General features: G+C 55.3%; 12 protein-coding genes across 12 annotated transcripts; all 12 read right to left on the bottom strand.

Annotated features, from left to right (window-relative positions):
- Positions 1-239: 239 nt before the first annotated feature.
- DQ04_00891110 (mitochondrial processing peptidase alpha subunit) lies at positions 240-1802 on the bottom strand (the record flags this gene model as incomplete). Its single annotated transcript, XM_009309874.1, has 1 exon — positions 240-1802. The coding sequence occupies one exon, from the start codon at positions 1800-1802 to the stop codon at positions 240-242; it is 1563 nt and encodes a 520-aa protein (XP_009308149.1).
- A 1508-nt stretch (positions 1803-3310) lies between these two features.
- Positions 3311-5569, bottom strand: DQ04_00891100 (hypothetical protein; the record flags this gene model as incomplete). The annotated part of the gene is made up of 1 exon (XM_009309873.1): positions 3311-5569. One exon carries the CDS (start codon positions 5567-5569, stop codon positions 3311-3313), a length of 2259 nt encoding a protein of 752 aa, XP_009308148.1.
- Positions 5570-5836: 267 nt separating this feature from the next.
- On the bottom strand, positions 5837-7939 carry DQ04_00891090 (hypothetical protein; the record flags this gene model as incomplete). Its single annotated transcript, XM_009309872.1, has 1 exon — positions 5837-7939. The coding sequence occupies one exon, from the start codon at positions 7937-7939 to the stop codon at positions 5837-5839; it is 2103 nt and encodes a 700-aa protein (XP_009308147.1).
- A 204-nt stretch (positions 7940-8143) lies between these two features.
- DQ04_00891080 (hypothetical protein) lies at positions 8144-9163 on the bottom strand (the record flags this gene model as incomplete). Its single annotated transcript, XM_009309871.1, has 1 exon — positions 8144-9163. The coding sequence occupies one exon, from the start codon at positions 9161-9163 to the stop codon at positions 8144-8146; it is 1020 nt and encodes a 339-aa protein (XP_009308146.1).
- Positions 9164-9453: 290 nt separating this feature from the next.
- Positions 9454-10416, bottom strand: DQ04_00891070 (hypothetical protein; the record flags this gene model as incomplete). Its single annotated transcript, XM_009309870.1, has 1 exon — positions 9454-10416. One exon carries the CDS (start codon positions 10414-10416, stop codon positions 9454-9456), a length of 963 nt encoding a protein of 320 aa, XP_009308145.1.
- A 336-nt stretch (positions 10417-10752) lies between these two features.
- DQ04_00891060 (hypothetical protein) lies at positions 10753-11955 on the bottom strand (the record flags this gene model as incomplete). The annotated part of the gene is made up of 1 exon (XM_009309869.1): positions 10753-11955. One exon carries the CDS (start codon positions 11953-11955, stop codon positions 10753-10755), a length of 1203 nt encoding a protein of 400 aa, XP_009308144.1.
- Positions 11956-13347: 1392 nt separating this feature from the next.
- Positions 13348-15264, bottom strand: DQ04_00891050 (hypothetical protein; the record flags this gene model as incomplete). Its single annotated transcript, XM_009309868.1, has 1 exon — positions 13348-15264. One exon carries the CDS (start codon positions 15262-15264, stop codon positions 13348-13350), a length of 1917 nt encoding a protein of 638 aa, XP_009308143.1.
- Positions 15265-15965: 701 nt separating this feature from the next.
- DQ04_00891040 (hypothetical protein) lies at positions 15966-19256 on the bottom strand (the record flags this gene model as incomplete). Its single annotated transcript, XM_009309867.1, has 1 exon — positions 15966-19256. The coding sequence occupies one exon, from the start codon at positions 19254-19256 to the stop codon at positions 15966-15968; it is 3291 nt and encodes a 1096-aa protein (XP_009308142.1).
- A 457-nt stretch (positions 19257-19713) lies between these two features.
- DQ04_00891030 (putative glycosyl transferase-like protein) lies at positions 19714-20541 on the bottom strand (the record flags this gene model as incomplete). The annotated part of the gene is made up of 1 exon (XM_009309866.1): positions 19714-20541. One exon carries the CDS (start codon positions 20539-20541, stop codon positions 19714-19716), a length of 828 nt encoding a protein of 275 aa, XP_009308141.1.
- Positions 20542-20903: 362 nt separating this feature from the next.
- Positions 20904-22964, bottom strand: DQ04_00891020 (N(2), N(2)-dimethylguanosine tRNA methyltransferase; the record flags this gene model as incomplete). Its single annotated transcript, XM_009309865.1, has 1 exon — positions 20904-22964. The coding sequence occupies one exon, from the start codon at positions 22962-22964 to the stop codon at positions 20904-20906; it is 2061 nt and encodes a 686-aa protein (XP_009308140.1).
- Positions 22965-23365: 401 nt separating this feature from the next.
- Positions 23366-24646, bottom strand: DQ04_00891010 (actin-like protein; the record flags this gene model as incomplete). The annotated part of the gene is made up of 1 exon (XM_009309864.1): positions 23366-24646. One exon carries the CDS (start codon positions 24644-24646, stop codon positions 23366-23368), a length of 1281 nt encoding a protein of 426 aa, XP_009308139.1.
- Positions 24647-25590: 944 nt separating this feature from the next.
- Positions 25591-27309, bottom strand: DQ04_00891000 (putative katanin; the record flags this gene model as incomplete). The annotated part of the gene is made up of 1 exon (XM_009309863.1): positions 25591-27309. The coding sequence occupies one exon, from the start codon at positions 27307-27309 to the stop codon at positions 25591-25593; it is 1719 nt and encodes a 572-aa protein (XP_009308138.1).
- Between the last annotated feature and the right edge of the window lie 188 nt (positions 27310-27497).

Here is a 27497-nt window from a genome sequence, read left to right as displayed (position 1 = left end):
CCCCCCCCCAAAAAAAAAACCCACCACGTCAATCACCTACTCTCATTGCTCTCTTGTATTGCGTGCATCCACTTTGGCGAGCCTGTAGCCCTGCTCTCCGCTTGCGTGTGTGACACCTGAGGCTTGTATCAGCCCGACCATACGTATCATCCACACCCCCAAGACCATTCCCTCCCCTGTCATTCATCTACTATTCCTTCCTATTCAATCCTACACCGCAATACGTGTCAACCCGCAACTCAGAAGCCCAACTGCCGTAGAGACGGGAATGTTAATATCTCGCCATGCCCATACAGGGATGGCTTTGAACCCATGGCGCACTCCTTCACCTGCTTAAGATCTTCCGGCGTCACGGCGCGGATGGCGTCGAGCACCTCCTCGGGACTTGTGTACTGCGTAGCGTTCGGCCCCTTCGCCGAGAGCGAGAGGCTAGTGCCCATGTAGTCGCAGAGGTCGCGAATCGTATCCCAGTTCTGGCTGTTCGCCTCCACTGCAGCACGATGCTTCGCCGTCTCCACTGCTGCTGTGTCGTCAATCTTGAGAGACTGCATGTTCCGCATTGCTGTTGTTGTCATCTTCACAATGTCCCCAGGTTCTGCCCGTGCCGTGAAGCCAATGAGGCCGGCGCTCTGGTACGGTAGGTAGAAGGAGCGCACTCCTTCGCTTGACCCGCTCCTCTCGTAGCGCACGCCGTCCTGAATGGCGATGTTGTAAAGCTGCTGGTACACCAGACTGGCGGCGTACTGCTTGATAGACACCTTTGCGCGACCAAACGAAAGGTAACCAACGGCAACAATTGTTTCATTGTCCATATCGGGCTTCGTACCCATCTCCTTGGGGCGGTTTTCGTGGTCATGACGCTCACCACCCGTGTACTGCAGCCGCTCACTGCTCACGTCAAAGACAGGTGAGCTGCTCTGCGCTGCGAAAGCGGCGTGGTGTGGGGCACTGCTGGAATGCGGGAAAGGTGTGTTTTCATACTCCGCGATGAGCTCACCATGGTCAACGTTCACACCAGCAATGACAATACGTTCAGGTGTCACGTACTTGGCGTACTGATCCAGGAGCACCTTACTGGTGATGTGACCGTTGTTGTTCTCCGGCACGTGCCGCGGGTTTCCGAGCGGCTCCTTGTAGAAAGCCACTGTCTCCAGCCGCTGAATTGCGTACTGCGCAGGGTGCTGCCACCGCAGTTCCTTTAAATTGTTGTCGATGGTGTCACGGAAGCGTTCAATGTCAGCCTCGTGAAACCGCGGGGCGGCGAGCGCCGTGAAGATGGTATCCTGCACGAGGTTTAGATTGAAGTGATCGCGATTGCCCTTCTTGCCGTCTCTTTGGCTCTTCCACATGTCAACGCGGGCGTCAAGGCGAAGACCAATGTAGTGCTTGTCCTTTTCAAAGTGCGAAAATGCGGCGCCTGTACTGCGGATGCTGCGGTCAAGCTGGAAGAGAGAGTTGTTGTAGTTACTCGTCGTCAGCGCGAGATGCAGCATGTGGTGCACACCTGGGCAGCCAATAGGATCGTACACTGGTCCCGCGAGGATGTAAGCACCAACAGACACCACCGCTCCGTCAAGATGCTGCGTAATCACACGTGCACCGTTGTGCAGCTGCGACACCTTCACTTTACAGTCAGACCTTGTCGCAGCCCTTGCTGCTGTTTCTCCTGCTGGCGTCATGCGTGTGGAGCCATTCCACACCATCGACAGTGGCGCTTGACCAAACTTGTATTCTGAAATACGACGCGCCTGCGTGGCTACCGCCGCGGCGGTCACCGCAATGCTAGTGACGCGGCGGTACATGTGTTCCGTGTGCACTACTTCAGGCGATGCGGCAGAACTATGACTACCAGTAACTACGTTTCCATGCCACGTGAACGCGTCAGATACGTGCGTGTAGGGAAAGGAGGGGTGTGTGTGAGAGAGAGAGAGAGCAGAGGGAGGTACAAACCAACCGAGCAAAACGCTACAAGACACATACGCATATACAGAGACATATATGCACACGCTTTTAAATACGTGAGTACCACGTTGCCCCAACAACAGAGACGGCGAGTGCTGCGGCGGAGACAGCAGCCATGCACACCCACCCACCTAGTTCCCCTACTGGTGGGTGACACACGTCGGACCGCACGCTGTAAGGAAAATGGCGTCTGGATATTCGGCGGTGCCGCATCCAGGCGCTGTATAGAAAACAATTCCCAAAAAAAGTCTCCGCCAGGGAAGAGATGCAACACAGAAGCAGAAGGGAGAATTGTGGTGGGGAACGAACATTCAAGAAATACTTTAAAAGACTATGGATAAACTACCCAAATGGCCGCGCAGCCATTTACTGTGCCAGTCGACGAACCAAGAAGGCAATGAGGACTTCCTACTACTACACACTTGACTTAATCAACTAGACACAGAGTGTTGGGGACCCACTCCCTCTGCTTGTGTATTCGTGTTTGTTGCGGTGTGTTGTTGTTGTTGTTGTTGTTGGTGATGGTGGTGTGTGATTGTGTGTGGAATGAACGACCAAGCCGTAAACAAAAAAAAACTGTGCAGCTATTGGAGCGTTGCGTGCTCAAGCAAACAATATCCGTGTCTCCGTAGAAGTGTGACAGTGCACACACTTTGACCTTCACACGCTGTAGAGGCAGTCCGTCGATGCGCGTGTGTAGCACCATATACGGTCGTGTGGCACACAGGGGGCCTTTGTTCTCCCTCTCCGGTCATTTGCACGCCTCTTCCTGCTCATTCGATCAACAGGCAATTCCCGCGCGGGTAGGAAAAAGAAGAGAGCAACGTACAGAGTCATCTCCACGATAAGAAGAGAAAGAAAAGTATGTGTGAGCCTTTTATTTTCTTGGCTTTTTAAAGAAAAAAAATCCCCTGTGTATTTCTATTCGACGCTCCTTCAGCGTCAGTGTATGCATTTGTGCATGTCTCCGCTATTTTACTCACGCACTCTTCGTTTTAATCATCGTCCCAAGCTCTCGTTACTGTGTGCAATTCTCTCTCTTTCGCTTTCGTTCATTATATATGATATCTCTTTCCCTGTCTCTCTTTGTGTGTGTATGTATGTGTGTGTGTGTGTGTGTGTGTGGTTGTATGAACGCCCTTATTTCACTCTCACGGCTTCTGTGTGTGTGTGTGATGTGGTGGCACCCGGCCCACTGTCCCTCCCCTCCCCACGCAGGAACATCACACCTGCTGCACGGCTGGCCGGGGCAAACATTGCGTCACACCACCACCACCACCACAACAGCAACACACAAAACCAGAGTGGGCACAGCTGCTCTTAGTGTGGCGTCCTTGTACCTTTACTCTCACTTCTTTGATTGCTTGGCCTTGGCAGAAGAAGTTTTCGCCCCACCAGAATGCGGCCGCTTTGCGACAGGACCCTTTTTCTTCGTTTTTCTCTTTTTCTTACTATCGTCGTCATCCACTGGATCCTCCGGGGCGATCGCCCCCTGTGCTTGCTCTTCGCCAGGCTTTTCGCTCGCCTCTGCCGTCATTGTTGTTTGCTGCTTATTCTCCCCCTCATCCTGCGGCGGAAGCTTTGCTTCTGTGCCCCCGCCCTCGCCTGTGTTCTTCTCTATCAGCTCCAGCTGATGAGACGTCTCCTGCCCCATGGATGCACCTTCTTCTGCTTCTGCTGTGGGCTCCATCAACGCTTCTTTCTCCGCTTCTGCCGTGGGCTCCATCAACGCTTCTTTCTCCGCTTCTGCCGTGGGCTCCATCAACGCTTCTTTCTCCGCTTCTGCCGTGGGCTCCATCAACGCTTCTTTCTCCGCTTCTGCCGTGGGCTCCACGCATTCCTTCACTTTTACCTCCCCATCCGTGTCCTTGGGAGTGCCGATCTTCGCATCGGTGGCTTTCTTGGCGGTATCTGATACCGCAGGTTCGGATGGACTTGCAGATGATGACGACGTGGACGAGTTCTCGCCGTCACTGTCACTGTCACTGTCGCTGTCGCTGTCGGTGACACCGATGTCAGCTGGGTTCACCACACGACGGGACGGGATCGGCCCACCTCGCCGTGACGCCACCGACTTCTGCACCACCTGCCGTTGCTGTTGTTTTGACTGTTTCTCCTCGTGACTCCCACCCCTCTCCTCGTTAGTGAGCTGTTCATCGCGTGATTCTTTTGACTTTTTGTCAGAGTCCTTTTCTTCATCTGAGCTACCAACATCGACGTGTGAGAGCGGCGGCCGCGAGAAACCAGTGGATGACAGCACACCACCACTAATACCAGCAGCTGCAACAGGAGCAGAATGAACAGCATCACCACTCCCTACACCGCCCTCACGCCGCCTCTTGCCTTCCATGCGCTCCTTACGCTGGTCACGCTCTTCGTCTGCACGCGCGCGGCCTTCCCTTTCCTTCGCCAGCACCTCCTCGCTGAGACGGTGACGTTCCTTCTTTGTCATGGACCTCAGTTCCACGTGCTTCGCGGCGATGAGCTGCCGCAGCTGTACCTCAGTGTGGTGCCGGTGGAGACAATTACTGCGCGAGCAGTAATTGTGAATTAGGAAATGTGCACAGAGTTGCTGATCAAAAAGCTCCACCGGCTTGCTGTTCGCCACTTCCTCCCCTACTGTCTTGAGCATTAACACAATACCGCCCTTACAGAACACATACCTTGGGTTTTTCGTCTCGGTGGGAATCTCGTGCTCGCGCAACCAAGCCGTGATGCGTGCTCCCGGCATAGTTGAGCACATAAGTTTCTGCTGCGGGTTCATATATATCTCGAGAATTTCCGGTGGGATGGGTGGAAGGTCCGGCAGAGGCTCCGGCTGGTCCCGCGCTGGCGCTTGAAATGGACTGTGGGACGGAAACCCCCTGCCGCCACCTCGACCCCCCATCATCGGCGGTGCCGCTCTCCTCGATGGTGCAGCACCGTATGCGTTGGGCGCCGGCATTAGTCCCGCACCGCGCCCTATCGGCATCATAGGATTGAAGTAATTGCCACTACCGAACCCAAGTTGGGGGGCAGCAGACATCATTCCAGCGCCGTTCATCATATTTCCCACAAAAGCACCCGCAGTTACACCACCCATCATGGCGCCATGATTGAACGCCATTGGAGGCGGCTGACGGAGCGGAGAGACTTGCGATGACATTGCCCCACACTGCTGTTGCTGGAGAAGCTGCAGAAAAAGGGCCTGATTCGGGTTTGCGCCTGCAACATTTTGGGATGAGGTCTGGGACATGGCGAAAGCATCTCCTCCCACCCCTGAAGCATTCGAGTATTGCGGCTGTTGATGCCGTGGTGGCGGCTTGTTGGGATCATAGCATCGCCCAATAAGAATGCTTTGATCATTCGCGCATACCCGACGCAGTTCCTCCACAGCAGCAACTACTTCCTCAGGTGTCTTTCCCCCAGGAATCATCGCTGCTGCTCTGGAGTCGTTTACCAGCTGAATGGGCATATCAAACAGGTAAAAAGAACGAGAGAGCTCGCGTGGGGAGACGAAGTTCAGGATGTGCACAGGCCCGTTTTCCCCTGGCGCTGGTGTGTGCCCTGGAACCCACAAGGTCCACCCTCCAGTTATATAGAGAAAAATGCTACCGTTAGACGCCATTCTATAACAACTTAGGGGATTACGAAGCAGACCGACGTGAAAGTAACTGACAAACCGCCCAAAGCAATAGCTGACCAGAAATCGACATCTACCAGAATACACAACACCCATTTTCTTTTTTCCCCTCACTCCCAACATCGCATTTCATCTACAGAACAAGCCAAGCAGCAACACCACATATAACAGACGCAATAGAATATCTTCCCCCTCCAACCATGCACATTACACACACCATCAGCAGTGTAACGCCTGGAGCTATTTCGCCTCTCACAAAGTGACGATGTAGGCATCATTAAAGTATTGTCTCAACTCCACGTTATATCCACCGTACAACAGAATCACAGGACGCAGACTGTAGGCTGACGATGGCAACAACACACCACAAGGCGCCGCCCTCCCGCATGGGGGACTTTGCGTTGGCGCCACTGTTGTTTGTATCCGTCGCCAGACAAGCGACTGTAGTGACAATTGGAGCAGACTCAGCTCTTGCTGTTGCTGCAATGCATATGAACCCATCACATACATATCACTATGACATCTTACAGCGATATGGCCAGATTTCGGAATGTCTGACCACGCGAGGCTTGACGAGTCTAACGAAGTGCACAGGCGACACCACGTACATTCAAGCGTATCGAATTTGTACACACAAAGCGGCACCCCACCTTCCGTTGGCGTAGCAGAAATATCAGCAGCAGCAGCACCGGGTGTCATACTGTTCCGCTGTCCCTCCCTACCGTCGCGGTGTCTGTTGGGAGGCTCACGGAGTCCCCCAAACAGGATCACGTAACGCCCACCGTACTCCACAGAGCTATGATACGCCGTTGGTGGGAGGCTGCAGGGTCCCTCCCCTTCCTCATCATCACTCTCAGCCACCGCGAATCGGCTCATGTACGATGACGGCTGTTGTTGCTGCTGCTGCCATGATACGAGGCGCCATGTGAGCTCCTGCCGCCCCGCGTCAAAGCGCCCTTCGAAGACCTCCGCAAGGAGACGCCTCATCGATCCAAAGAGGGTTTTGCCGCCAATGAGGTACAGGCGATCGCGTACAACCGTTACTGTGTGACCAGAGCGTGGCTCCACAGGGGATCCACGTAGCTTCACAGGCGACCAGACATTACGCGCGGCGTGGTACACCCATACATCCTTCAGGTGAGAGGAAAGATTATTACCGTAGAACAGCAGAAGATACCTTCCTTGAAAAGTCACCATTGCGTGCCCTGAACGCGCACCAGGTACAGCTGGTGTTGTTTGCCCCACATCATCGACAAACGGTTCCATCTTATCGAATCGAACACACTGAATACTCGCGGCACCCAAGCCACTGTTGGCCTGTCCTTCTTCATGTTCTTGCTGTGTCTCACTACACTCCTCCGAACTGTTGCGATCGAGCTGGAGTCGGTATAAGGAATCAATAATCACCTCCTGCTCTCCACACCCCCCAAAGAGGTACACACTATCATGTAGACGCACACACGCGGCGAAGCAGCAGGCCTCTGGTGGCCGCAGCCAACCCTCCTCACCACGGTGCAATAGGACGTCTCCATCTAGACTACTATGACTAATAACATCACCACTAGTTGCACAACCAACAGCAGATGCTGGCATGAACACACACTTTTGCCACTGGTGCCGCTTCACTTGCAGCTCCGCGACTAACTCATTGAGTCCATAGTACCGCGCCTCCTCCATGACCCGCTTTTGCTCAGCCAGCGGCAGCCGCGCGAGCCGTTCATACTCCACACCGCCCTGCAACAGCGGCGGACCTTGTCCAACCATCGCTATCCGCTCCCGCCGCTCACGCAGCAGGAAGAGAAGCTCACGGAACAGCCACGGGTCACGATCCACAAAGACGTAACCAAATTCATCTTTCTGCACTATAAACTTCTCACCATCGAGAAAGTCAAAAAGCGTCATGGAGTACTTGGAAAACTGCAAGAGAGTGTCACGTTGCACGTGAAAGCGCATACCACCGATGTTCAGCTTGATGTTCGGCGATAATGCGGTGGATGCAATAAACTCCGCTCGACAACGCAGTGAGCGTTCATACTGCTCTTCTCTCTGGCGCTTCTGCTGCAGCCGCGTCAAAGCAGCATGGCCTGTTCGGAGGTATGCTTCTGCTGCACGTTGCAACTGCACGTATGATTGGCACAACAAGCCCAAATCAAAATCAACACCGCCTCCATTACTATTGTCTTGGCCATCATAGCCACCAGCCTCTCCTTCAACTTCCATTTCTTCTGCGTTGTTGTTGTTGGCCATAGAGGAGCTACCGAACCACTCCTGCTGATGTTCTTCTTCGACTACGAGTGCCACACCATCGGCGTCAAAGAGATCAGGCGCCTCATAGGGTGGAAAGCCACCGCTCATGCTGTGAGGTCCTATCTAGCACGTCCTCTGCCGCCGCTGCTTTATATATATATATATATAACAAACAGAGTAGGGGGAGTGCGACAGCAAGAAAAGGCGCGAGAGAAGACTCGTACACCGCACGGAATAACTGAGTGAAGGGAATAGTCAACCGTTAACACTTCAGAAACAGTAGCAACAACAACAACAAAAAGCGACAACAAACTACAGTGCACCTTCCTCATCCAAATCATCCAGAGTGACCTGCACCTCTTCTGCCACCTGCATCTGCATCTCCAGCAGTTTTGTCTGCGCCTCCAGTTCGCGCTGCTTTAACTGCATCTCGTTCTCCGCCACAGCGCCCAACTCCTTCAGACGCGTCTCGCGACGCATACGCAACTGCATCTCAAACTCCAAACAATGCGCCACCGCCTCCTTGCCACACCGTTGGAGCAACTGCAGAGTGTCACTCATAGGTAGCTTCATGAATGTGAGATGGTTGAATTCATAGTAGAGCCCCATCAGGGCGTCCAGCTGTCGGTGGTGGTAGTTTGCCAGGTGCTCAGCACTCATGTCTCCGTGGGCTGCAGCAACAACACCTTCAAAAGGGGGCGAGGTGGCATCACCCGAAGTGGCGTTCTGGGGCGAGGATTTGGCACCAGCCACCGCACCTTCGGTTCGAGCAGCGGTGTTTTTTTCTCCTTCTTCTTCGGCGNTGGCGTTCTGGGGCGAGGATTTGGCACCAGCCACCGCACCTTCGGTTCGAGCAGCGGTGTTTTTTTCTCCTTCTTCTTCGGCGGCCCGACGCTCTTCAAACATCGCCCACAAGGCCGTATCCACTTCCCCGGGATGTGGGTGGCTCTCTTGGGACTGCTGCTGTTGTTGTTGCTGCTTCTCCTGTAATGTGACCAGCACATCCTCCTCACGCTTCTTCTGTATTCTCGCTCGTTCAGCGTCTATTCCATCGGGCGGGTACATGAGCGTCGGGTTGCGTGCGACCATCGCGTGGAAACGGGGCAGGCCCTTTTCTCCGTAGATCACTTGTCTGAATCGCTCGATTCCGCGGATGTCACGGGGCCGTTTTTTCCCCGCAGCTTCTGGTGCGCCATTTTTGTTTCCGGCCATCTGGTGCTGCTGCTGTTGTTGTTGTTCCTGACCAAATCGCACCGCCTTCATCGTCATTCCACTCCCCTGTGGGTCGGTGGTGAAGGGTGAATGGGCGATGTTGTCTCTATGCTTGAACATTTCTTGTCCTTCTCTATGCCTGTCTGTGTAAAGGAATGTATGACTACTCTCTCGTGTAGGACACCCGCCTCTTCGCACCTTCACTACCGCCTCAACCAAGGGTAAACAAAGCAATGCACACATTATGAGGGAGCACATACACAGCTAAACACACATCTTCACCCCCACCCATACAAATATCCCTTCCCACAGGGACAAGCTGAGCGCAACTAAGTAACGCTACTACACAGAGACATAGATAGAAAACGCCAAGTCCACACCAGCCTTCCGCCCCCACCACCCCACCTCTCTCACAGCTCGAAGCGTTCAGCGGCCTTCTTGCCACCAAACAAATTGGCGCGAAGTTGCCGAAAGTTTAAGTCATCATTTGGCGAGCGGTCGGCCTTGGCAAAATGATAGGGGTCCTCCTCCCAGCGCTCGTAGCGACGCGCATCGTTGTACCCCGCGTCGTATGCCTCTAGCAGCTCGTCCTTCCTTGCCGACCCACCAATGTTCGGAGCGAACGCCAGCCAGACTTGCCGCCAGTAGGGGAAATGAGTGTTGGGCAGAAAGCCGTGACGACCAAAGAAAATATTGTGCCGCGTCTGGTGCTTGTTGTAGCGGTACCCCGCGTAACCATGAATGTATATATGGCGGCAGTACTGGTCGAGCTCACTGCTAAGCGACATCATCGTACCACGCATCACGTTGTCAGCGTCACGAAATACCATTGGCTTCTCAGTGTTTGGCGCTGTGGCGGCCATGATACACTGTGCCAGATCGTTCACGTCTTCCCACTCCGCAATGTGATGCCCAAAGTGCACGTGCTCCTTCGTCTGCGCCATGTAGCCCGAGTCCCTGTTGGAGAAGCCAATGGTGAGGGCAAGGCGGCCCCTGACAAGCTCCACCGCGTTGCGCGGGAGCAGCTGATTGATGTACTTTGTGAAAGCCTCCAGACGCTTCTCTTCATCCGTCACGAGAAAGCGGTTATCGACGATGGCGTCACGCACCTTCTCAATGTTGACAGCACGCGGCCCACAGGCGAGCGCCACGGCTGGGATGACACCTGCTCCCGCCCCCAACAGGTACGACTGCGACAAGAACTCCGCCTTTTCCTGCTGCAGGTACAGCGCGACACCGAGCGCGTACGTTACGAGAAAGCCACACCCACCAAAGCTTAATACTGCCTTGGGCGCCGGTTTTCCCACTTCCAGCAGGACGGGCGTCTTAGAGCGCACCTTCTTCGCCCACTCCCGGGGATCGGTCGGGGACATACTTCTTCTTTTCTGTTGTTGCTCCCGCCTTTGAGCCCCTGCTCTTGCAAACCAAAGCTACAGCGGCAGCAGCAGCAAGCACCAACAAATGACAATGACAGCACACAAATCGGTTAAAATCAGGGAGCACAGACGAAAGAAAAAAAAAAGCCCTCAATGTGAGGCGTAACACATAGCGTGCAGGATTCACAGCATGCTCCTGTTACTCGACTCTTTACCCCACTTTTCTTCCCCCCCCCCTCTCTCGCTCTCTCGGAGACACACACACACGCACACAAAGAGAGAGACACACACGAGTATTGAGGTAGCAGAATTCGCCCGGCTCATCCCATACAACTACGGTTCGAATGACGCTGTCCGTGGTCGCCTCTGTGCGGTCTTCGCTCGCTGAACATGGGCTTCTCGTCCTCGCTTCGGCAATGCAGCAGCAGAAGGAGCAGCGCCTTCTTCCTCTACACCAATGCTCGGTCCCATCACAAGTGAGCTGCTGATGTACGAAGTGGTGATGTTCGCCGTTTTAATGGCAGCGGCCACCTTGCGGTCCCGAACTACAGCGCGCACAAAAGACGTGCATGCCTGTCGCGGGTCTAGAAGAACGTCGGAGCCTATTATCGGTGCCGCCGTGATGGACGGTATGCCAAAATTCTCTTCTCGCTGCGCTGCTCCTATCTGTACACCTCCTTCTGCGTCTTCTTTATCCCCTACCGCCTCCGTGACCTTGCTGCTGTCACTGCTGCTATGAGTCATGTGTTCAGCCGGAGGCGCAATGCCCGCCGGCGCGCCGAAAACGTCCCGCATGCGTCCATCATCATCGAATACGTAACGGCGGCCCAGGCCAACCAAAACACGCTCACGACGCCGCTGCTCCCGTCTTGCGAGCCACGAAGGGTGTGGCATCAGGTAGTTATACCGCAGCCCCAGCTGCTTTCCTTTCTTTGCCGCCTTACGTGTGACGAGCTTCTCAGCGATGATGTCGATCGGGTGAGGGCCCTGCTGGTACCACTGCAGCTTCGCGTCCATGAGCTCGTGCGGGCGGAATTCTTCCTGGTGCCGCTCCGCCTCCTCCTGCTCCTTCGAGACGGTGAGGTGTAGGAACTGTCTCACCTCCTTCCGCGTCATGCCGTCTACCTTCAGACCGCGATGCTGCGCCTCCCACAGCGCCCGCTCATGTTTGCTCAAGTGCGCCAGTGGGTCCTTCGCCTGCTGTGTTTGAAGGGCGCGCTGCTTCCGCTTCTCATCCTCCGCTCTCTGCTTGGCGAGACGCTCCGCTTTCTTCTCCGTAGGGGACGCAAACAGGTACGCATAGTTGCAGCCCCCGCCATCGCCCTCGGCCGTCTCCACCGCCGCCTCCAAGTCTGCGGCCTTTGGGAGAACGACGCCGCCGCCCTTCCGCAGCTCCTTGAGACTCACACCGGACATAAAGCCTGACCACTCGCGGCGCCACGCGTTTTCGCCTTTCTCCACTTTGGCCGCATAGCGCCGCTTCACCGTCGATGATGAGGAGGCAGCTGCATCAGCAGCAGCAGCAGCTTTCGGCATGTGTGACAAAAATCCTCGCTTCGGAATATGTACAAATAGAGCGCAAAGAAGAGCTGGCCCTTTGCCCCTCCCCACCACCCACCCCAGAAGCAAATAAACAAAAAAAAATAAAAGAGAAAACAAAGAACAAAAACAATAGCAATTATAACACCGGCCGTGCTATACGAATAGCACAATGACGAGAGTGTGCGGACACCCAGCAAGTCACGATCCAAATTTTGCTTCGTAAACACTTTCCTTTGGTGGAGACGCCTTCGCGACGCCCTCCTCCCTCCGAAGTGTAGAGGGGGGGGGAGGGCGTGAAAAACGACCTGACAGGAATAAGTGATGAGGTATCACTCAATAGACAGATACAGAGGCAACAATAGTAGAGCAAATCACCCACACGAGGAGAGGCCATATCTCTCACGCACCCTTCTCTTATCCTTCACAACGCCTGCATCTTGCACCTTCGTTTTCCGCGTTTGCGAAGGAAGAAAAACTCTGCCCCTCACCGGATACAGAGCGGCGAGGGCGAGATTCTGTTCCTAAAACGTATACATTCGTCCCTCCCCTCAGTTTGCACATGTCCTGCAGAATGCTCCACCCAAAGAGAAATACACTCACACAGACACAAAAACAACACGGCTTTCTAAAATGACGGCTACAGAACTTGCAGTGCTTCAAGTCTACGAGGTGTTGCACCGAAAGGCGTTGAAGTTATATATATATATATATATATATATATATATAAAGATACGCATANGCGTGGAAGATATATATATATATATATATATATATATATATAAAGATACGCATATAAATACATACATGCATGCATGCATACAGAAGCAGGGGGGCATCTACTCCCAGGTACAGACAAACATCGCTTCCCCCCTCATGTCAAGTGCCATTCAAAATGAAAAAATTGTAGGCCTCTTTCTTGTTGCTAACTTCCATCCAGCTTCACGTCTGCAGTTCATAACAGCTTGCCAAGTAGCCGAAATATGGGCACATGCCCGCAAATCATACAATGCGGCGATGATTGTGCAGCACAAAGGAACATCAGCCCCATAGCCGCANATATATCTTTGCGCATGAGAGCCCTGCATCTGCATATACACGGGGAAGTAAATAAAGCGACTTTTACCACTCGTGCAATGCTGCATTCGCCCCATTCTTTTCACATACGCCTCCAATCATTCTGCTTCCCAATCGCATCTGCACTCTTCCTCGGGTGGAATCTTAACCCTATTCACAAGCACCTTTTTGTTCCCGTCTTGCTTAGCTTCCTCTCATTTCCATTGCAATTACATTGCTGCACTGCAGCTTTTCCCTATCAGACTCCTGGGCAAGAAAGGCCCAGAATACACTCTGCAACCACACAAGCCACCCTCCCTCCACACTTATGGCTCAGCGAAGGGTGCCGCTGTTACCGCTACTGCGCCGCGAGTTCGACGCACTACGACGCATCGCCGTCAGGTAAGGCAATCGCACGCGCTGCAACATACCCACGCTGCGAGGCACTACTGATGTGTACGTGTTGCGCAACGAGACGTCACTCACAGCAGAGGGGGTTGCCGACAGGGCGCGTCGGCCACCCGTCGTCGTAAGTGCTGGCAGCCGAAGCCCCGCCGATCGCCTCACATTCTCGCCACGATGGAGGTCGGCAACACCGTGGAATATATGTGACGGCGACCACGGTGTTTCGCAGGCACCCCGGTTCTCCTCCAGCTGCCGTCCCAGCGCCTCGCGCACGAGCGGGCTAAATGCAATGCCCTGCTGCCCAATCGCCTTGAGCTGCCGCGCACTCGCTGCGAGGTGCCGCAGCGCGTTGCCGCTCGTGTCGCTGAGAACATTACCGGAAATATCAAGCACCTCCAGCGAGGGGTGGTTAGCAAGGGCGGCGCAGAGCTCACGCACACCATCGTCGTCAACCTTGTTGTAACTGATGTCAAGGAAGCGGAGGCGGCGGAGCCGCGGCAACAGCGGTGCGAACGGCTTGATACCACTATTATCAAGTTGTGTGGCCATGAGAGACAATTGTGTTGCGTCAGAGTCCGAGGAAACATCACCCAGGAAGTCCATGAGACGCTCATTAGGTCGGGTATGGTTCTGCAGGCAGTTTACCACGTACTCACAGCGGAGTGCGCTTTGTTCCCTGGTGTGTGCCTGGAACGCCTCGTAGCTCTCAAGAGTTGAGAGGAGCTGCCTTTCAACCTCCTGCCTGAACAAAGGAAACGCCTCCTCCCCAGACGCCTTTTCGCCCCGATCAAACTCCTTCAGGAACACCAGCCGCATCGTCGCCGCCAGCATGTCCATCCCTTCGTAGAGGTACATCTCGTTGTAGACATCCTCCAAGCTCTGCTGGCGCGATTTGCTATTGGAGGTGATGCTCTTTGTGAACCCGCCGTCGGCGTCAGATTTCACCGGGGTGCAGAGAGGCACCATCAACGTCACCGCCTCCTCTCGTTGCGGTGAAGGCACATCGTAAGAGTCCTCGTTAACAGACCTACCCGGGCAGTTATTGAGACGTAGTGGCGCGTACACCTCCCCCTTGTCTTCAGCATTTTCTATGGTAATCTTCACACGAGCGCCATGCCTATTGCCGTGTCCGATGCCGCTGTTTGACACCGATGACGGACACCGCTCGCTGCCCCTCGGAGCATTACTGTTGTTGTTATTGCTGGCATTGTCAACGTGAGATTGACAAACACTTTCGCAGTGAACCCCGTTTGAAGCTGGCAGCGTAGCGGGCAGCGCGTACTCTTGCTCCAGTGAAGACTGCGCCTTCGACCACGCGTTGTTGTCGCCCGCCGCGAGGAGCACCTTCGCCTCCTTGAAGAGACCCGAGAAGACAGTGTACGCTTTCTCTAGGGTGCCGGCCGGAACCACGTCCACCGCGCGCGCCATCTCAATGTCCTCCCGCAGCAGTGTCAGCAGCAACTCCATAGTTTGCTGGTACTGCACGCAAACAGAACGGTAGTCGATGCCGCCATTAAGGTGCTGGCACAACTCGGATGCCGCAACGTACAGCTCGCGCTCGCCCCAGTACGTTGGCCAGTGAGGCCTGTACCCTGACGGCGGCGGCAGCGGCGAGTTAGTCAACCCCGGCGCAGACATGCTTCCCTCGCGGCCGCAGGGGACGGGGGAGCGTGCTCCAGACGGCAGGGATTCAGCCCCGGAATCCGGTAAGTTAAAGCTGAGGTTGCGCGGGGAGTGCGCAATCTGCCGCTGCAGGGCAGAGAACTTCACGTTCACGTTATTTACCAGCTGCTCGATCCGCTCCACCTGCGGGGTGTTGCCTCCCATATAAAACCCTTCGAACATTGCCGTCTTTACTCACTCGCTGACCACACTACCAAGTCGTTTCCTTGGTGGCTACTTCTCTCTCTCTCTCTCTCCAAGTCGTTACTGCAAATGTCACTACCCTCGCTGTCGGTGGTGGTGGTGCCTCGGCGTTCCCCACACACGGCTCTTTTCGTTTTCCTTCTCTCTCACTCCATGCGGGAGGGGGAAAACGCAGTTGCGGGCGCGTGGGAGGGCAAGCACGGAACCCAAACAGCAGCAGCAGCAAGAAGAAGACAGACGAAAGAAGAGCAGAGAAAGACGCGATAACAACAACGAAGAACGCACCTCACCTCCCCTTCCCCCCCTCCCCTTCCCTGCTCCACGCACAAGGCAGGGGGGGGGGNAAAAGCAAAAGGCGCATCCACACAGGGTGCCTTGCACACCTCGCACTGCGCTATACATGACGTTCCATTCCAGGTGCGACTTCACGGAGACTGCGCCTCTGTGTCTCTGTGTGTGTGGGCGGCGTGACGAAAACCGCCTCGAGGCATAGAACATAATTCAAAGGAGAGAAACACGACAACAGAAAAGGGCGTTCAATCACGGAAGAACAGTCAGAGAGGACGCGCACGCTATTTTCGTCCTTCACTCAACGCTTACCACAATCCGTTGTCGCAAGTAAAACAAAAAAAAATTTTACATATTCACTACCCCCATGTGCTGAGGCATTGCACCGCATATCATTCACCACTGTCGTACTCATCGTCGTCGTCGTCGTCACTCGTCTCGTTTGTGTTCACCGATGCAGTTTTCGGTGAGTGTGAATGCGGCGATCCGCCGCGGGGCGGTGATGGCGCGTGCGTCACCATGTACAAGTTTTGCGCCATCTGCCGGTTGTCCTCCGCGAGGGCGGCGTTGGCGCGCTTCAGCTCATCCTCCCGCTGCACCCACTCCTGCATCTGCTTCTTTTCCCGCATCTGGAACCGCTGGAGGTCCTTGCGGTAGGCCTCGCGGTCCGCCTCTGCCCTTTGGCACTTCATCATTATTTCCTCGTAGCGCCGCTGTATCTCATTCGCCACGCGCTGCATAATCTCACCCTTGTTCTTCTTCTCCATCGCCACGTTGTCGCGCCGACCGCAGATCTCACACGGGTCATCGGGGCGCGCGGGCGCCTTCGGCGGCGGCTTCGTTGCCTCCTTCAACAAGCTACTGTTCGACAGCGCTTCCATGCGCAGTGTGATGTGCCGCAGCGACTCCGTGACGTCGTGCACCATGTCGCGAATCACCTTGAGGCTCATCTCGTATTCACCGGGCGGGGTCCACTCAGGCCGCAGGTATGCCGCCATGTCAAAGCCATACGCGTAGAGCGCGTTGATTTCGTCTGGTGTGCAGTCCTTGACGCCCATCGCCGTCAGATCACTCCGCGTGATGAACTTTGCGCGCTTCTTCCTGATACTATCATTGGTGTCCTTGTCCTTGGTGGACGGAGCCGAGGAGTCATGTGCCTCAGGCCGTGCCTTGGAAGAGAGTCGGTACTCCGACTCACCAGTATCATCGCCTGCGCCTGACGGTGCGGCCAAAGGAGCGGGAGTAGGGTTGTTCAGCATGTTGTTCCACCGCGCAAACACCTCAAACACCTGTCGTCGGTGCTTCTTCTCCACCTCAAAGGAGCCAACCGCATGGGCGATCTCCGTCCACTTCGACGAGGCCACCTGCGATGTGGAAAACGGGTTCGGCAGCGCGAGGCGTTCGTACAGCGGCTGGCAGGCGCCGTCCACCGCCCGCAACGCATCCGTCAGTGAATTGAGGAGACGGTAGGACTCAACGTACAACTCATCCTTGGATACTTGCTGCTCCTCCTGCTTGAGGTTGTTCATGTGCGTCGTGGGTGCGTCAAAGACTTTTTCATCTCCCTTGGACTCCAGGTTCCCGCACTCGTACAACTCCTCCAGCCCTTTTGTCGTCAGCTGTGTGTAGCTCTCCTCGAGCTCCATCAGCAGTCGCAGGTGCTGGTCCGGCGGGTGCTTAGAGAAATTTTTGTCCTTCAGCTGCAACCTCTCCATGAGGGTGTCGTACTTTGAGGCTTTCCCTTCCAGCTCGCCGTTGGCCTGCTGCAGCGCCGCTACCTCTTGTCTCCCCTTACGCAGCTCCTCCCGTAGCATGATGGCCTCCTCCACGTCGCGGCGAGAGGCGGCGATGAGGTCACGACGTGTCTCCGCCTCGTGGCGGGCCTGATCCTTGCAGTATCCAACAAGCCACAGAGAGCTTGAGAGAACATCACCAACGACAAGGCGAAGAGCATCGAGAAGCGCACCCCTCTCGGCACATAGGCCAGACACCTGCCGCACAATCTCGACAAGGCCTGCGTCCACGATCTCCATCACCTGCTTTGCCGTCTCCACGTACTGTAGGTGTGCGTTGTCAGAGCTCTTCATGGCTAATGGGTCAATGAGCCGCTCTACATCCGCGTTGCTCATGTACGATGAGGTATTCTTCTCAGGTGCCTTGGGCAGCAGGCGCTGTGCAATTTCCTTGTCAGCCAACACAGCGAGCGCGTCAGGTATTTCCTGCAGCATACGGTCAAGTGTGTCAGCGAGTAGGTACACCTGCGCCCGGCCCGTCGCTTTCACTGCTGGAAACAAGAGGGAGGTCTTGGCTGGAATGCGGCCTGCCAGTTCTTCCTGCTGGTGGTGCTGCCTAGATCCAGGGAAGGTGGGACTGTGAATCGTCACCCACAGATCGCGCGGAATGCGTGACGACCCTAGCGACACGAGACGATCAATGATAGCATGGCGTGAGGCGCTAATCTGAGCGGCACCGCTGCCTGGCCAAGTCTGCTGCACCTTTTCAAACTCCTTACTCACCGAAAGCACAGCGTCGAGCACCGAGAATACAGGGTTGTACGAAGGGTGGAATGATGGGATGCCTGAACTGTTATCCGTTTTTGCGTCCCTTTCACCGTCGCCGATTTCAGGACGCCGCCGCGACGCTGCGTAGGCGACAACTTGATCAATGATAGCAGCGTCGTCACCAACACTGGTGGAGCGTGTCAGCATAAACTTGAGGGATGTCGCTTCATCACCCATGGAGGATGCCGTTGAGGAGGAAAGCACAGACAAGTGGCGCTGCAGCTGCTCTTCCGCGTGTTGTACGGGTGACCTAGACACAGAAAGTCGCGAAGGCGGTGGCGCGATGAGGTGCGAGTGATACACCTGTTCTGCCTGCCATGGCTCATGTTTTGGACCTGCCCCAGATGCTGTTATGGGGAGTACCTCGCGCTGCAAGGTTCCGTCCCCATTTTGCGTCTTCTTGTAGGCTTTTGCTTGCAGCATGTGATCAACGTAGGGCGGCTCAAGCCGATCCACTTGGGTGCGCAGACTGTCTACCACGTGACTCGATACCGGTTTCTCCTCTTCCACGTGGCGTCGCTTACTTTTATCCTGTGCGACAATCTTGGATGCGATGGTGCGGCCTTTGTTCAACAACGCGTGCAGTGTTTGTGGTGTGATGCGGTCATCCAACAACGGACCCTTCACCGCCATGGACGACTCAGACGGGAGCATCTTGGAGAATGCCGGCCCCTCACTGATCTCTGGAAGGTGTCTGGTTAACATGCCTACCATTTCCCGTTGCACCGCCACAACGGAGGCCTCCACGCCGTCGAGCTGCTGTTCCTCGCCGCCACTCGCGGTGGGCCGCCGCACCGCCAGCAGGGCCTTCGTGCACGGCTGCCCACGCGGCTTCATCGGGTAGTGGAACTGCACGCGGTTGAGAAGCGGATCGCCGGGCATCTCTGGCATGCGGTGTTGCACCGTCTGCTTCTGCTTCGGCGTTGGCGATGCCTGGACGAGACTGGAGCTAATGCTGCAAGGCGCCCGCGCGGTCTTCGGCGGCGTGACGCTGAGCGAGACGATGCCAATAGACGCCCGAAAGGAGTTGACGGAGCTGTCGCGGTCGCGGTCGCGGTCGCGCGTGCTGAGTCTGCCATGTGGCGACAGCACGGCCCCGTAATCCACAGGGTTTTCGCTCATCGATCAATGCAAATATAGGAGGGGGGGGATATAGTAAACGCCGCGTCTGTGTTACACCCGTTACCTTTCTCGTATTTCCCCTTGAAAGCCATTAACGGCACATGCGGGTTCACAATGGAAAGAAAATAAACAAAAAACAAAGGAAAACAGGCAACTTTCTCATAAACAAAAGGAAAGAGTGTAGCCTCCGGAGTGATGACAACCTGTGAAGGGCAACCCCACCACAAGACCAAAGAAAATACACACAACTGACTGATTTGGTGGGCCTTCCCACCCACCCTTCTTGTGCCCCAACTAATGGTGCGACCTCTGCGTTGTGCCATCTGCTCCTCATTCTTTTCCTCCTCCATACCTCATTTATCACCACCAAATCCTAACGTACAGAAGCAGCAGCAAACAGAACAGAAGCGTATCACCCACCCTTATCTTCATTAAGAAAGGCAACATCGGTGGGAAATCAACGCACTGAGGTTCCGCCACCAACAAACTCACGCATACGCCGCGCAGCATCTTCAAGCTGCGGATTGTCGGAAGGCCGCTTCTGCACATCGGTTCCCATCGACGTGATCTGTATCACCAGGGACGGCTGGAACACATACGTCTTGGGGTCTGCAATGTACTTATCCTGCGCCGCCAGGTCATCCTTGAAGTTGCTACTGATATGCGTGTCCACCTGCCATGTCATTGGTGCGGACAGCTCGAGGCAGCGCTGCGCCGACGTGTGGTGAATCACATACGCGGTAAGCTCGCGGTGCCCCTGATACGCGAGGCGAATGCCATCATCAACGAACGGACGTGGCGGCTTGCCGCTGGCGAGGAGGTCGAGCCCGCCGAGATGCACGAGGTCCCAGTCAGGCGGCACCTTTGCCCACAGCGGCGGCAGTAGCTTGCTGAACTTGTGGTGGAACTCCACATCGTCCTCCAGCACGAGCGCACACGCATGGCGCTCGGCAGCAACGGTCTCCCAAATCTTGCGGTGCCCAAGCGCGCATCCAATCGCACCACGTGTCAGGTCCATCCCGAAGAGCTTCTCCTCATTCGGGAGCAGAAATCTACTGTACCCGAGGTCCGTTATGAGGCCGCCCTGGTGCAACGCTTCCACGTCGAGCGTGCTTCCATCCACACCACTGACACGCGTAATCTTTGCCGGCGGACGCAGGAAGGAGGCCAGCTTGGCGCGGGAGATCTGCCGCTGAACATGCGCCCAGCGGTCAGTGCGGCGGTCGAGGTTGAGTACGTAACACGCGTCGAAGATGTTGCGCCACGCCGCAGAGTGGCGGAACATCGCGCGGAGGTGAGGGGAGGGGGAGAAGTGCGCCTTGTCTCACCTGTGAGACTCACACTTCAAGAGGTTTTGGGCACTCTTTCCTTTTAGGGTACGCAAAACAGAGAAGCAAAAGCACACGGGTGTATGAGAAGGTGCAAGGCAATAGAAAACCAAGATCATCATCATCATCATCATCATGAAAAGCAGCAATCAACCATCCCAGCGATTATAATAGGCAACACCCCTCTTTCCCCAGAGAAGTGGGTCTCACGCCGCACATAATTACACGCTGCTTTTATCTCACAGGGAAATGTAACTCCCTCTGCCTTCCTCCTCCTCCTCCTCCTTTATTTCCCATATGACGTCTTCCACTCCCCTAATTACGGTTGTGCGTCGTCATGTGAGGCGCCTTGGTGCCGCCGTTTGGGTCCCCAGTTGGGGGCATTTGGGATGAACTTCGCCACGCCCGTCACAGCACCGCGGAAGTCGTACTTTCTGTCGTACGTAAAGTCCGCCTCCGCCAATGCGGACACCAACGGTGCACGCGCAACACCTCCCCGCCTCTCCTTCTTTAATTTCTCACCGTCACCGCCCTCCCCAGTAGTAGCAATATCATCATTAGTAGCATTTTTCCCGGGTGCCGCATTCTCTGCATCGTTGCTGCCACTCTCCTTTGCGTCTTGTNTCTTCTGCTCCTGCTTCCATTGTAGCATCACACTGGTGAGAACATCCGGTGGGCAGTCGGTCTTGATGCCCGACGGGGCACAGTGTACCTGGCTGCAGCGGTATCCCAATCGCCCCAGCGCCCCAACGAAGAATGGGGTGGGTGGGCAACGCACTCGCACGAAGGAGGCGATGTCGGGAAGCTGGAAGAAGAGCGGAGTGTCTGGGAGTTCTTCCATCGCCACGCGTACCAGGCCGGTCACACGTGCCTCTGCCGTGATCTGCTTTGCTGCGCCACGCTGCTCGATCTCCTGAAGCAGGTGTGTGAGGAACGGCACATTTTGTGTCGGCGCCGCATAGATGGGCCCAGACAGCGTCACGAAGGCCCCACAAACACTGCAACACCGCGCGTCTACAGCCGATAGCATCTGCTGCAGGCTGCAGCACGTTACCTTTGGGTTATCCTGCCGTGAGGGGGCCACTGGGAAACGCTCCCGCCCCAAAGCATCAGCTTTACATGCTGCCTTCGTTTCATCCATTTCGTTCGTATCATTCTTGTTATTATTGTTGTTGCTGTTGCTGCTGACGGTTGTGGGTGTTGTGGTGGTAGCGGTATTGGGCATTGGACCCTCTGCCCTTCCACGTTTCTTCCCACGCATGCGTGCAACAGCCATGGGACGGACCCAGTACCCAGGACAGTTACTGCACTGAAGAAGATACCCCAGCTTGCAGGGGCTCAGCTTCACCTCCGCCGGCTGCGTGTAGACGCGAACAAAACACCGAACGTAGAAGTCAATGTGCAAGGAAAGCAGCGGCACAATATATTTGCGGTGTTTGTTCGCCACACGCTCCATAGAGGCGAGGAGAATCCGCACAGCCATTTCGTGACACGCGGCGTTTTTCGTTGGCACCGTGTTATATTTGGCGTGACACGTGTCGGGGTAGTTGCCGCACAGAATGGCGCTGTCAGTGCTCGTCACGAGCATCAGCCCGCCCTCCTTAATACACCGCATCGCTGCGTCCAGGAATGGGGAGGCGGAGCCGTATGGGTCAAGGTCCACAACATCCATCAGCTCTTGTTGCAGCAACGGTTCAATGTCTGGGTTGCTGTTTTCGTTGTTGCTACAGCTGTTTGCCGCAACGCAGATACGCCGTCCCGAATACACGGCAGGGTTTGTAGCGAGGCGGAACATCAAATCATTCGCGTCGTCCAAGTTCGGCACCACCGCGCCGCCACTCAGAATGGCCCCCGTGGCCTCATCCACGCGAATTTGCGCCGACGGGAAGTTCTCCGCCATCGTCGGCTTGACGCACGGCACCGCGTTGAACTCGCAGTTGCGACGGATACACGCGACGGCATCCACGTCAAGGTCATTAGCGATAATGTAGCGAATGCCAGGGACTTCCTTGTAATAGCGTATGGCACGCAACCCCGTGGCACTCAGCGCCTCAAGAATTGTGATGCCTTGACGCGTACCGCCCTTTCGACACGGCTCGTCACGGCGAAGGCGCGCGAAACACGCCAGCGCGCACACACTCAAGTCCCGATTGACCACTTGCGCTGGATTGTAGAAGACGGCTTGACCATCGTCCTCCTCCGCGTCATACAGCTGCTGCTGCCGCTGTTCCTTCACGCAGGCGCCCTTGAAAGCGGCTGGCGGGAACAGGACGGCGGCAGTTCCCTCCGTTATCTTCTCGAAGCCAGAAGGCGGCCCTTGCGCTAATCCCTCCGTGCCGAACAGTCCGGAGCGTATGCCGGTGGTGGCATCCGCAGACATGAGCGGTGATTTGCACCGGGGTAGGGGAACTCTACGAAACAGGAATCACACGAGAAACGAGGAAACAAAGGGAGGAGGGGACCAGGAACGAATATAATAAGCGCACAGTTCATCATCACGCGTTTTTTTCTTCGTTTGCTCTGGGTTTTCAGAGTTTTCGCAACCGCTTGTTGCCTCGACTTTTTTTTGCTTTCCTTTCCTCTTTGCATCATTTCTTATGTGCATTTTCTTTTTGGTACATTTCGTTGGGGGAGTGTGGAGAAACAGCAGCCATTCCCACCAACCACCTCCACTGACGCGCCCTATGCCGCATAAACAGAGAGAAAGAGAGTGACACCGTGTGTGTGTGTCTCTCTGTTTGTGTGAGTATGCATGCCTGCATGTGTATCAGCTAGGCTGATCTACTGGCACTTGCAGTGCACCACACGATGGCCCTGCTCTTCGTACTCCTGCCGCGAGACTGTCAAGTGAGGGAACATGGAGGTGCGTGCGAGCATCGACCCGCCAAGCCACGCACTGTACACACGACATCCTACATCATACACACGAATCGGCGTCACGGCCTCGCTGGTGTGCGTTTCTCTATACAACTGCGTCACCTCCGCCTCAATTCGTTCCCTAGTGCCAGGGAAAGACACGTTTCCACCAGCAAGAACAATGTTTGCAAAGAGTGGCGCACGCATCGCCGGCTGGCAGTTGTTAATAGCCGAAAACGGCAACCAGCTAATGCCCATAGGGAAGGACGGCTGAAATATTTCTCCCAGCTCCGTCATGTAGCGTGACTTGGGAACGTATTGCTCACCAAGAATTCCAAAGTTGAAGAGAATTTCGGTGGTTAAGTGGCGGTGCTCTGCTACTGGAATGGCGTTGCCGTCAGGGAGTAAGAAGATCTCTTCTCCTGCCTCCTCTGTGGATGTGCGGTGACCACTGATGGAGAAGTTGTATTGGTATCCCGTGGACCCCTCAAGCTGCCTGGAACCCTGTGTATAGCCACCCAACATAAAGTCAACTGGCTTCACGTAGCACAGCTCTTCCTTGGCGCTGTTCAATACCTGCATCTCGACCGGCGTGCCGAAGCTGTAGCCCTCTTGCCGCAACAGTGATGCAAAATACTCCGTCAATGTGTCACCTGCAACCCCGCTCTGGGTCACGTGCCGACCGAGAGCGTAGCCTTCATGCACCGGCACCGCCACAGTGCGATCCTTGCCACTGTCGAGCACGAGCCCTGTTGTGAGGCCGTAGCCATACAGGCTGAGCACCTGGGATGTACCTAGAAACAGCGAGTGCACGTGGAACGTTTCCATCATGAGCTCCAGCGTCTTCTCCTTCTGTGCGGCCGGCGTGTTCACTGGCTGCGGCACGACGAAGCAGTGACTCTCCGGGGTTACGCGCAACTCTGAGAACATGACGTGCCCCCACAGCTTCTCCATGTTCTCCCAGTTCACAACGAGACCGTCCTTGATGGGGCTGCCAACCGTTAGCATGCCGCGCTTCACCAGAGCCTCCTCACCCGTCTCGTACTCGTTCATTCCCGCCGCCATCGCGACGCCGCGGTTGCGCGGCTGACCAACGAGGGCAGGGATGTCGAGGCGCGGCCCCTCCTCGTCCGCGTAGCCGGCACGCAGCCGATGCGAGCCCGCGTCTAGGATGGCAACAGGCACACGTTCCCGCACGCTACCCATCGCAGCAGTCCCTTTTTGCTCTCTGGATAGCCGGTCTTCTTTTCTCTCCCTCTCTCAGACTCACTCTCTCTCTCTCTCTCTCTGTGCGTGTGCGTGCGTGCCAGTTACTCTCCGCTTCGGCCTACTGCTTTTGTGTGTTATCTCACCTACGCCCCGCCGAGGATGCAGCACCTTGAACGTACGCCAAGGAAACAAACAGGCAATGACCGGAAGGGAAACCAGGCGGACGTGCTAAGCCAGAAAAATGAAGAAAAAAAAAAAAGAATGCCCCTCCCCCTTCTGCTTTCTCTGTTCGCTGCCGTTTCCTTGTGGTTGCCCGCCTATATGCATACAGATATGTATGGATGCGGCGAGGATTTTTCCAGAAACGAAGGGAGGGAATGAGAGAGAGAGAGAATAGATGTGTGTGCGCGCTCGCAGGAATGCATCAGCATCAGCAGCCCACCAATGAGGCGTGGGCGATACATGATTGACGAGACAACAAACAGCGATGTGCAAGGAACACGACAACATCACTTCACACATCCAACGCGTATGACGCACACACACACATTGCAAAAAAGAAAAAAAAAAAACGACGAAAAGCCAATAAACAAGAAACATCAGTACACTGTGCCATACACCCCCCACACAGAGTCATCTCTCATTCATATCCTTCTTTTTCCTCCTTGTGGGAGCGCCACTTTGCATACAGCTGCAGCAATCTGACATTTTCCATTCCACTTTCCACAAGAGTAAAATATTTGACGATTATTAGGTCTATTATTGTGTGCATATATACCTATCCATCTATCCATATATATATATATATATATGGATAGATAGATGGATAGATAAATGCACCACCAACAACGGACAGAGACTGGCAGAGCGACCACCACACAGTAACACTAACCTCACCCCACCCCACCCCACCCCACCAACACGAACAATAGGAGATACAATTAGGAGGAAACACCAGACCCATACTTCTGCACCCATTGATCGTACTTGTCCAATTCAGCTTGTCGCACAGTACTTTGTGTGCATGCCACGCTCGCGCGCACGTCGTTGAGCGTCACGAGCGGTCGTCTCAGTGCCCCTTTGGTCAATTCACTCGGGTGACCAGCGTGCTCAAGTTTTTCTATCATGAGCCGTATCGGTCGCATCATCGCCTCACGACAGACCACGTCAATATCGGCTCCAGACATGCCATCCGTTATATTAGCGCAGATGTTCCAGTCCAGGTCTGGTGCAGCAGCAGGAGTGAGAGTCTGACGGAACATAATCGCCCGCGCTTCGTGCGTAGGCAGACCAACGAGAATGCGCTTCTCCAGTCGGCGCAGCATTGCCGTGTCGAGGTCCCACGGCACGTTGCTTGCAGCCAGAACAAAAACGACCTCGCCACCCTGTCGTTTGGAGAGGCCGTCCATTTGTATCAGCAGCTCCGTTTTCATACGGCGTGACCCCTCGTGCATGCCATCACCAGAGCGCGATGACATGAGAGAGTCAATCTCGTCAATGAAAATGGTACTAGGTGCGTAATGCACGGCTAGATCAAAAAGCAACCGCACAAGTTTTTCACTATCGCCGCGCCACTTTGAAACAACACTAGAGGCGGAAATGTTGAAGAACGTTGTGCGACACTCTGTTGCCACCGCCTTTGCGAGGAGCGTCTTACCGGTACCGGGTGGGCCGAAGAGCAGAATACCTTTCCACGGTCGCACAATACCAGCAAAGAGCTCCGGGTACTTGACGGGCATCACCACTGCCTCCTTCAGCAGCTGCTTCGCCTGGTCCAGCGCCGCGATGGAGCTCCACCGCACGTTGGGGTTAACGTCAAGAATATCGCGTTGTATCGTCATAGCCAGATCCTGCAGCTCCAACGAAGGAAAGCGTGGCAGTGGCTTCAGTCCCCGTCCGAAAAAGACATCTTCATCATTAGCCGCCCCCGCAGCAGCAGCACCGTCACGCACAACATCAGGGCTGCGTGGGTCTACCACATCGAGGCGGAGTCCCGCTACGCCCATCATTCCCCCAACATCAGTGCCCACTGGCTTCTTCTTGGGGGGCCGCAGACGCTGCGGTGAGGGCGGTGTGCTCGGCTTCTGCGCTAGCGCTAACCCACGCGCGAGTCCCGGCGATGCCCCGGGCGGTCGCTGCGTCTCCTGCACGTTGTTGGGCGGTGCGTCTCCACCTAAGTTTGCGGCATTGGCGTAGTTTACCTTGCTTAAATTGACGTTTCCCGGCAGCCGCCTCTGGCGTGCGCCGGCGGAGCCGTTAGGCCGCCGCCGCACAGCCATGCACTCACCGCTCTGCACTTCAGTCGTGACGTCCTGCCCGCCGTCCACGACGCGGAAGAGTTTCGGTCGCCGGTTGAAGCGGAACTCAAAGTATTGCTCGTACTCTGCGATGATCGCAAGAAGATCTATGTTGTCTGCCGGGCAGAACTGCTGCAGCGCCACACGGCTCTCTTGCTGCAGCATCTGAAGAGCACCTGTGTAACCCTGATCAAGTAGGAACTGCAGAATAAGCACAAGGGCCCCCTTCACTCGCTTCAGACGGACCCGCTCATCCTCCTCTCGCGCCTTTTGCTGCAACTTGATGGCCTGCAGTGAAGATCCAGGCGCACCCTCCGTGTCGTTCGACAGCGGTTGAAGACGGAGGTTGTTCTTGTGCTGCATGCCTCAGTCCCGCTCTTGTTGAACGCACGGGCTCGTATCAAATACAACAGGAAACAAGGGGAACGACAAGAAAAGGGGAAATGACACACACACACACACACTCACTCCGCCTCGGAGAAACTAAACACACAAACAACAAGAGAAGCAACCGTTCCAACGAATGGTATATATTAATATATATATATATA

This window comes from Trypanosoma grayi (assembly GCF_000691245.1).
Source record: "Trypanosoma grayi strain ANR4 Tgr_89_V1, whole genome shotgun sequence".
NCBI lineage: Eukaryota > Euglenozoa > Kinetoplastea > Trypanosomatida > Trypanosomatidae > Trypanosoma > Trypanosoma grayi.
This window is presented reverse-complemented; position numbering and strand designations above follow the sequence as displayed.